Genomic DNA, 8,964 nt, shown 5'->3' on the forward strand with positions numbered 1-8,964 from the left:
CCAGTACCTAGGATTTCAACAATGTGGTTGGGTCCTATGGGTCAGCTTTTGATGTTGGGTTGTTGTCTAAAAATTGGCGCACTGGCGGGCGATTTGGTCGATGCACCTCTGGCCCTTGACCGAGAGGCGTCTCTTTTGCTTGTCACCAAAGGCCTCGACGAGTTCCATGGACTGGAGCTGTCGGATGCAGTAGCGGATGACCTTGCGGCTAGCCATCCGGTGGTGGCAGGGTTGGACACCGCGATTCTGACTGCCGCCGTAGACGTGGGCGAGACGGCCGACGCCGCACTCCTTGGCGTTGAAGGCCATCTTGCGGAGGATGGAAGCCGCGCGGATGTAGAAGAAATCGTCGTCGTGAGCGCTCAACTCGCGAGAGCAACCAGACTTGGCATATTCAGCCCACTACAAGACACCCAATTTTTGTTGCCACCCGCCGAGAAGTGTGCTCCACCGTCGCGAAGTGTCCAACGCCGTGGGGTGTGGTCGTACCTTGGGAATCTCGAAGAAACCAGAGTCCTTGAGGTGGCGGGCGCACTTCTTGATGAACTGGTCGGCGGGGACGTCGCTGACGGTGAAAACTGCGGAGTTACCGGGAACCAAGAGCTGCATAGGGTCACTGGCGCAGTAAAAAATAAGTTTGCCGGGCGTATGTTTTGTCCCTTTTTTACGCCCAAACCGGGGCGTGCTTGGGCTACACAGCCCTGCTTCGGCTTCATTTGCTCCCGGCTTCCTTGGGCGCTCCTTCACAGGTCTTAGGAAGCAATTGTTGAGTTGCTGGCTTAGTCTTTTCCCTTCAGAGCCCAGCTCTGCAAAGGCTTGGCTTGGCTTCCTGTGCTTCACTTCACTCGGAATGCAATGGAGTCGCCAGCATCATCATGAGACTGGCGAGGGCTCGTGGCAATGTGCTCAGAGGCCACTAGCTGGGTGGGAATTCGACACCCCGCGTCCGGCCGCTTGTAATATGGCCGCGGACTTAAGGCCGGTGGCTGTTAACAAAGTTGTTAAATCACAACCCGGGTACACACACTTGGGACATGACTACCGTCACATTAGCCCAGACTCTGCGTGCATTGAGAGGTGCTGTAGAAGTACGTCGCGCAAGATGCCCAAATGCTCCCGTACTGACCCCATCCCCCCCGTGGCTGCATGGTGAGAACCACAAAAGGTAGCAGCGACGACCCACTACAAGTGGTGGCTGCGCCACTCACCACAAGTGGCGGCCGACCCACTGCAAGTGGTGGCCGGCCCGCTGCAAGTGGTGGCCGACTCACTACATAGTGGCCGACCCACCACAAGTGGCGGCCGACCCACTGCAAGCGGTTGCTGAGTCACTCGCTACAAGTGGTGCGGACAGGCAAGACTTTTCGATGGGCGTACGCGAATGGGGGTGGGTGACCAGTCTGCGGACGATTTTTTTAGATCAAATTGTCACGTTGTGGATGCACCCGAGCAGGAATAATGAGCCCTCCGTCATCATCTAAGTTGCGTACTCTATTCATCGGTTTGAGCCCGACGGCCGAGGAGACGACCGAAGACGACGTGGACGATTTGCAGGATGGGTTGGTGACGTCGTCGTTGGCATCAGTTAGACGGAAAGTTTACCCTTCGGACTTTGTGTTTCATAAGGTGCTAGGGAAAGGAAGCTACGGAACGGTGATGCTCGTGCGCTCTTTGTTAGACGGCAGGATATATGCGATGAAAATGCTCAGGAAGGAAAACGTGATACGGAGGCATCAGGTCCAACATACCAGAACGGAAAGGAACGTATTGGAGCTTATCAGACATCCCTTTATTGTCTCTTTGTACCATGCATTCCAAACCAATAAGAAACTATATTTCGTTATGGAATTCTGTCCTGGAGGTGAACTATTTTTTCATCTCTCAAGGGCGAGCAGATTCCCAGAACCTAAAGTAGTATTCTATGCAGCAGAAATTATACTCGCTCTTGAATTCTTACATCGAAGAGACATAATATACAGAGAGTAAGGATTCCCATTGTCCCACCCTTATGGTTGCGTCGTTATGGTTGTACCGTTATCGTTATGGGGATCTCAAAAAAGTGTGTGCACACACGAAATCTCGAATTTTCCGTAGCTTGAAACCGGAGAATATTTTGCTTGATGGCGAAGGACATGTGAAGTTGACCGACTTTGGCTTGTCGAAGTCCGGAGTGGCCGATAACTACGGTACGCGATCGTTATGTGGTACACCCGAATACTTGGCGCCCGAGATCTTATCGCAACAAGGCCATGGAAAGGCCGTGGACTGGTGGTCTCTAGGGTCGTTGATATACGAAATGTTGACTGGATTGCCGCCTTTCTATTCCAAGGACCGAGATCGATTATTTCACAACATTCGGTCTGGAGACATAAAGTTCCCTCCCCATGTCTCGCAGCAGGCCCAAGACCTCATGAAGAAGTTATTTGTACGAGATCCAGACCGTCGGTTGGGAGGCAGTGCACGAGACGCCGATGAGATTAAGGAACATCCATTCTTTAAGGGGATCGATTGGCGGAAAATCGAAACCAAGCAGGTTACCCCTCCGTTCCAGCCCCAGCTAGATGGGGAGATGGATACCCAATACTTTGATCGCGAGTTTGTGAAGCTACCCGCTGTGAATAGCGAGGTCGCCGATAGTATAAATGAATCCGTCCGAGATGACATGTTCCCCGGCTTCAGTTACAATTGCCGAGAAGAAGATTAGAACGCGTACCAACCTTCAGAAGGATCCCTTCCCGAGTGTACACTTCGAGATACCACCCCGATAACATTTCGGAGTAAAATCTCATCTCAAGGACGCCAGATTGAATTTAAGGTTGAATTCGGACACAATTTGGGGCTCGACTCTTGGGTTGTTCGACTCTTGGGTCGTATGCAAGCGCTTGGTCATGCGCCTCAGAACCGTCCAGCACAGCTCCTTTTGCCAGAGGAGCTGCCGTTTCTTGTAGGACGTTCTGCGTCGACACTTACCCCTCCCCCCTTAACATTTGTTTGTGGTCGGCCACTGATTGGTGACTGCTCTGAAACTGGTGGCCGAGGTCCATTTTACGCAAAGCTGGTGTCCCCCTCCCCCCTTGTGGAAAAAAATTCAGACGAGAAAACTGTACACATCCCGCGATGGCAGAAGGTCGTCGGGCAAACATTTCAGTAACCTCTGACTCGGAGTCGGCTGAGATGGGTGTTGACTTTCATCCTCCGGATTGTGATAGGAGTAGCAGCGGTCTGTTGCTCGGTAGTGAAACAAAGTCTTCAGTTTCGCGCGGAAGGATTGAAGAAGCTTTGGACAGAGACGCTGGGACGGAAGGTGAGGTATGGGTCGAACCCGTGGACGTGTTGGAAGCAATCGGCTTCGGATGGCTGCAGTGGTTTGTTGCTATTTACGGAGCCATTTCGTACAGCCAGTTCGTCATCCATACGATGACACCCACCTTGAGTCAAGAAAGCCTTTGGGTTCAGTGGCCACACCTCGCTACTGACCGAGTTGCTTACAATGGCGTTTTTACTGGCCAGGCGATCGCGCGAATCGTTGCTGGATTGTGGTTGAGCCCTTTGCTCGACGTTTTTGGTCGTAAGTGGTTGGTGTTTCTAGGGGTGCTAATCCCTCTAATAATTGCCGTAATTGCCATGACATCACCCAATTTTGCGGTCTATGCAACTCTTAGGTCACTAATTGCCCTTACGTGTATGACTGCTGGGTCTGGTGCCAGTGTGTATGTGGTAGAGATGGTCCACACGAAAAGAAGAGCATTGATGGCCTTGGCGTTCCAATTGGTCGGCACCAGTTATGTGATGTACGCCACTGGCGTCAAGTGGGGGCTGGACGATCGTATAGACGTAGCTGAGGACAAGTCTTGGAGCATTCATGCCAAGAACAACCTTTGGAGGTGGTTTCAGCTGCTGTCGCAGCTGCCCAGCGTAGTAGCGCTTTTGATGGGACTCTTCGCCTTCTACGAGACACCCCGGTTCCTCCTAACAGTTAAGAAGAACAGGGCCAAAGCTTGGCAGGTGTTCGACAAGCTATCGCGGAATAAGCCGGAAGTTGTTAATGATCGCTTGGGTCTGAACTCTGCTGTCAGGGCTGACCGGGGGCTTCAGGACGCTTTCATTGGTCGCGATGGAGATGCGTTGCGCAATAGTCAACGATCCCACCGTCGTCCGCCGTTGACTGCGCGTCGAGAGCCGCAGAATTTGGCTATCGAGGATTGTCGCGCGCGTGTGCGATTTACCGGAATTGATGATAGAAAATCTCAGGATACGAATTCTACGCCCGAAACCTACCTGGACGGGCTGAAGGCAGTGTTTAACGTAAAGGTAACCTTCCGCGGCTGGGCGGAGCTGTTCACGCCGAAATACTGGAAGCTGACCCTTGCGCTGTCTTCCATTTGGTTTTTCACTGCCTTCAGCCACTGGGGTATTACGTCATATTGTACGTTGTTCTTCCAGTACTTGGGCGTCAATGTTAATTTAGTCACGATGCTCTCCTACGCTGTTCAATTACCTTTCCACTGTTTGGAATTTTATGTAATGCAAGCGAGCTGGGGAGGCAGAATTTTCGCGATCAAGTGGACATCGTTGGCTGGCGCAATAGTTTCAATTATCTTAGCAGCATGTGCCAAGGTCGACAACCAAGCATGGCTTTCGACCCTGGCAATTTTGACTTTATGCTCCGGCTCTGTTCTCTGGGGCCCTGTCTACTCGTATTCCTCAGAAAGATACCCGATTCACCTAAGGGGCGCCGCCATGGGACTGTTCTCCGCTATCAACGGCCTGAGCACCGTGGTCACGACCTACGTTGGAAGCACTGGCCTTACCGGCGCTAAGCTGTACGTCATGCCCCTCGTTTGGGGAGTCATCCGACTCGCGGTCTGGATTAGCAGTCTCATCCTAGACGTGGAGGTCCGCGATTTCGACCTGGGCGATGACGTGGATGGTGCTTCACCAAATGGTGTTTCACCGAACGGCGTTACCACATACCGCGACAAGATTTGAAAGCGGGAGGCAGCGAGAGAGAAAATATAAGATGTAGAGTGCAAGAGAGTAGTGTGCACGAGAGAGTGTACAAGAGAGGTACAAGAGAGTGTACAAGAGAGCACGAGAGAGTGCACAAGAGAGAGTACAAGAGAGACAGGGTGCAAGATATAGAGAGAAGAAAACAAGAAGCTATCACCCCAGGCAGTTGAAGAAAGAGAACGGTGGGAGAACGGTGGGTGGACATAAGAAGACGGACGGCGGTTCCGTTCGTTCTTTTATGCGGCACCTAACAGAGCAAACGAGTAGCATCTTTCTGGATGTCGTTGCTGAACAACACCTTCTTCTCGGTAGCAGGTTGTTTTGGATGCATTTGCTTTTTTCTGGTGGGTCTGCCATGCGGGTGGATGTCTGGAGCCCTGGCTTAGACGCGGGGTGGTGTTTCGATTTGGAAAAAGGGAGACCGGGTTTTTGCGACTGGGCTACTGGAGTAGAACATCATTAGCTAGATGGGATTGATATCAGCTAGGTGGATTGTGGGCTTGTTCTGATGAGCTGCTATTCTCAATCAGCACCTCGGGGGTGATTTGTTTAGAGGCTCTCTGTTCGGGAGTCATTCGTTCTGAGCTAGTTCCCTCCGGGCTTCTTTGCCCTTCCCAAGCACAACCCTCCTTCTGTACACAAACCTCCAGCGCTTCTCTGTCCAACAAAATAATCTCGCCGATGGCAGAGACGTCATCATCCACGGAGACTGTTTTCGACTCACTCTCTGCGATCGTGCCCGAAAGTCGCCGCTCCTTTCCGACCTCATCATCCCCAGCCAAGACATTAGTGGCTAAGATATCAGCGCTGAGACCGTCCACGTTGTCATCCAGGTTGGTGTTATTGGTCAGGTTTTTGCTTGCTTCAAGCAACTGGGAGTTGTTGTTCGAGTGGTGTTCTTTGACCAAGTCCAGTGCGTTTGTCAATACGCATATTTCTTGTGGGCAGCTGAAGATGGACCCGGAGCCGATGCAGCAAGCCATGGCGTCGCGCATGGCAGGCATATCGTCGTTGCCAAAATCGAACACCGTCGGTGACTTGTAGAGCCCGAGGCAGCGCGCAAACTGTGCGATGTACACACCACAGTCCAGCGAAGTCAAAGACTGCTGTGGCAAACCTCGAACCAGGTACCGCGGCCACACGTCTTTAAGCATTGGAATAGCGCCAGAATTCTGATTAGTGTCAGAGTCCTGTTTGGTGTCAGAACTGTGTTTAGTGAGAGAGTTCCGTCCCGTCCCGGCCGAATCAGGGTCGTGCCCGGCCGAATCAGGGTCGTTGTCGGCAGAGCCAGGGGCAGGGCCAGAGTTGCGGCCAGTGGCAGAGCCGTGTCCCGATGGCTGAGTGAATCTTTGGCGATAGTCGAATTTCATGTATTCTTCTACGCAGTACAGGTGGAGCCAGCCGGGGAAGGCTGCTGCGTTATCTTCGGTGATAGGGTCAAGTCCCTGTTGCACTCTATATAGGCTGGGCCGCGATTTGAGGTAGCGGTGGTAAGCGTCCGTATAGCAGTCCGTATAGCTGTCGAGGTAATAAAGCTCCTGTGTTGCCACATCGACCACGATCAATACCCAATGCGATACCATGTAATTCACCGGCCACACAACATATCGATGCAACCATGGGTTCAAATCCCGACGTCGCAAGAAACGAAAGACCTTCTGGCAAGCACTCTCCATGCTACCTCCACTCTCTAACGCAGCCACCGATAATCGTGAAACACCTCCCAACCTCCACAAACCTCCATGCAACAACTTCGAAATGCTCCGTGTGTCCGAACGTGGTAGCGCACTCGCGTTTGACACACCCAGAGCAAACTCGAACACCGAAATAAAGTCGGTAGATAAATACAACACTCCAACCTCCTTAGCCTTCTTTCCGCCAACCTCCGAGGCCGATGCGTCGTTCAGATTTCCACCTCGGTCGACGTTCCCGCTTGAGTCGCCGCCCGTCGAAAAGTGCTCCGTCAGAAGTGATAACCACACGTTAATCACATCCGCGTTCAACTCAACCGATCGCTCCAAAGCCCCATTACGGCCACCCCGCCATTCCACGGCTGGTCGCAAACACCATAGGTGAGTCCGCGTTATGTAACTGAACTTGTGATTGAAGCATTCAAAACGCGCTGGGTGCCCCTCACCTACCAACGACCCATCCAGGTACCAACGCCGCAACTTCTCCGGGTACAACTCCACCTCCTCCTCCTCCTGAGCGTCCTCTGTCCGCAACTCTTCTTCCGCTTTGAGCTGCTCTTCCGTCCCGACCTTCTCCTCCGATCGCAGGTCCTCCTCCATCCGGACCTCCTCCTCCATCCGGATCTCCTCCTCCATCCGGACCTCCTCCACCAATCGCAGGCCCTCGTCCGTCGGGAGATGGTTTGGCACACTGGCCAAGCAGGTGGCCTCGTCCTCCGTGTTGGTCTCGGTTGTTCCGATGATGACGGCAACCTCCTGACTCGGAGTACTGAAGGTGCCTTCGTCTCCGGCAGCAACCCCAGTCGGGCCGCTTAGCAGACACGCTTCGTTTGGCAGTTCTTCCTGTGGCAGTTCTTCCTGTGGCAGTTCTTCCTGTGGCAGTTCTTCCTTCGGCAGTTCTTCCTTCGGCAGTTCTTCCTTCGGCAGTTCTTCCTTCGGCAGTTCTTCCTTCGGCAGTTCTTCCTTCGGCAGTTGCTGTTCCTCCCGCAATTGCTCCACGGCCACAGTTTCCAGGGAAACAGTTGCCTCCGTCTTCTTCTTCTTCGGTGAAGGGCGAGGAATGGCTTCCACGTGAAGGTGTTTACGTAATTGTGTGCGTAGATCTACTGCCTCGTTCGGTTCGAGGAGTCGCTGGAAATCGACGGCGGTCATTTTTTGTGTGGCTTGGGGGACAGTGCGGCGGACGTACCAGGAAGGGGCATGACCGATGTGTTTGGCGTTCACGACCCGTGGGGTTCGGTCAATAAACCATTGGGCGCTGTGTTGGCATCGGAAACGCAGAATGCGTAGGCTTAGATATTCGTACAGCACCATTAGACTTCCTAGGCCGTTCCCGCGCATCTGTAATACGTTCACTGATAGGAATGACCCGCCACCAATATCCGGAAACACCAGCCCCTGCGTTGGTGAACATGGAGGCGTACACGAAGACGAAGAAGGCCGCGACAATCTCAACTCACGAACCACCGGCGCCGACGGCTCCTTCCCCTCCGATGAACACACGCCCTCCTCCACCGAAGAGCATCCCGCCACGGCACCCGGCTCACTCGATCTCAACTCGCTCCGTACCTCGCTCACCGACTCGCTATCCACCGACTCACTCATACGCGACTCACTCACGACCGACTCACTCACGACCGGGTCGAGCCGTGTTATTTGGGCCACCGGTTCGAGCCGTCCTGCCAGGTCAGGTCGCAGACCCGGCTCAGGTCGCAGACCCGGCTCAGGTCGCAGACCCGGCTCAGGTCGCAGACCCGGCTCGGATCGGAGACCTGGCTCGGATCGCAGCACCGAGTCGTGCAGCGGTTCCCGCGGTTCGCCGGACATCCGCAGTCGTCGTCGTCCGGGCCGCGTGGGCGGCGACGGTCTCGAACCGGCGGTGTGTAGCACGGGAGGTGTCCGGTCGCCGGAAGCCGAGGAAGAGGACCGTAGCGCCCGCCGACCCGGCGACTCGTCGGCCAGCAAGCCCGCATCAGGCTGCATGTGTGCGTCGACCAGCATACCCTCGTCCGGCGACGGGCACACGCGTTCGCACACGCGTTCGACCCCACCGCGTCGGCGCAGGTCGTCGTCGTCGCTGCGATGGCGGCGGCGGCGTTTGTCGTCACGGAGAACGCGCGGTTCCGTGATCCGACGTTTGACCAACGACCGTTCCGGTTCGAGACTGTCCCCCGACTCTCGCGCACCTTCGAGTACACGCCGCTCCAGCGACCCACGTCTCCGCAGCCACGCGTCACCAGAACGACCCCAACGCGTCTCCTCC

At 54.4% G+C, this 8,964-nt stretch overlaps 4 protein-coding genes across 4 annotated transcripts; 2 read left to right on the forward strand and 2 right to left on the reverse strand.

Annotated features, from left to right (window-relative positions):
- Positions 1-66: 66 nt before the first annotated feature.
- GNI_023850 (putative 40S ribosomal protein S19) lies at positions 67-609 on the reverse strand (the record flags this gene model as incomplete). Its single annotated transcript, XM_011136068.1, has 2 exons — positions 67-402; positions 490-609. The coding sequence occupies 2 exons, from the start codon at positions 607-609 to the stop codon at positions 67-69; spliced, it is 456 nt and encodes a 151-aa protein (XP_011134370.1).
- An 849-nt stretch (positions 610-1,458) lies between these two features.
- GNI_023860 (protein serine/threonine kinase catalytic domain protein) lies at positions 1,459-2,704 on the forward strand (the record flags this gene model as incomplete). Its single annotated transcript, XM_011136069.1, has 2 exons — positions 1,459-1,982; positions 2,095-2,704. 2 exons carry the CDS (start codon positions 1,459-1,461, stop codon positions 2,702-2,704), a joined length of 1,134 nt encoding a protein of 377 aa, XP_011134371.1.
- Positions 2,705-3,174: 470 nt separating this feature from the next.
- On the forward strand, positions 3,175-4,989 carry GNI_023870 (major facilitator family transporter; the record flags this gene model as incomplete). Its single annotated transcript, XM_011136070.1, has 1 exon — positions 3,175-4,989. The coding sequence occupies one exon, from the start codon at positions 3,175-3,177 to the stop codon at positions 4,987-4,989; it is 1,815 nt and encodes a 604-aa protein (XP_011134372.1).
- Positions 4,990-5,489: 500 nt separating this feature from the next.
- On the reverse strand, positions 5,490-8,528 carry GNI_023880 (Ulp1 protease family, carboxy-terminal catalytic domain protein; the record flags this gene model as incomplete). Its single annotated transcript, XM_011136071.1, has 1 exon — positions 5,490-8,528. One exon carries the CDS (start codon positions 8,526-8,528, stop codon positions 5,490-5,492), a length of 3,039 nt encoding a protein of 1,012 aa, XP_011134373.1.
- Between the last annotated feature and the right edge of the window lie 436 nt (positions 8,529-8,964).

The sequence above is a fragment of the Gregarina niphandrodes genome (assembly GCF_000223845.1).
Source record: "Gregarina niphandrodes unplaced genomic scaffold scaffold00003, whole genome shotgun sequence".
Taxonomy (NCBI): Eukaryota; Apicomplexa; class Conoidasida; order Eugregarinorida; family Gregarinidae; genus Gregarina; species Gregarina niphandrodes.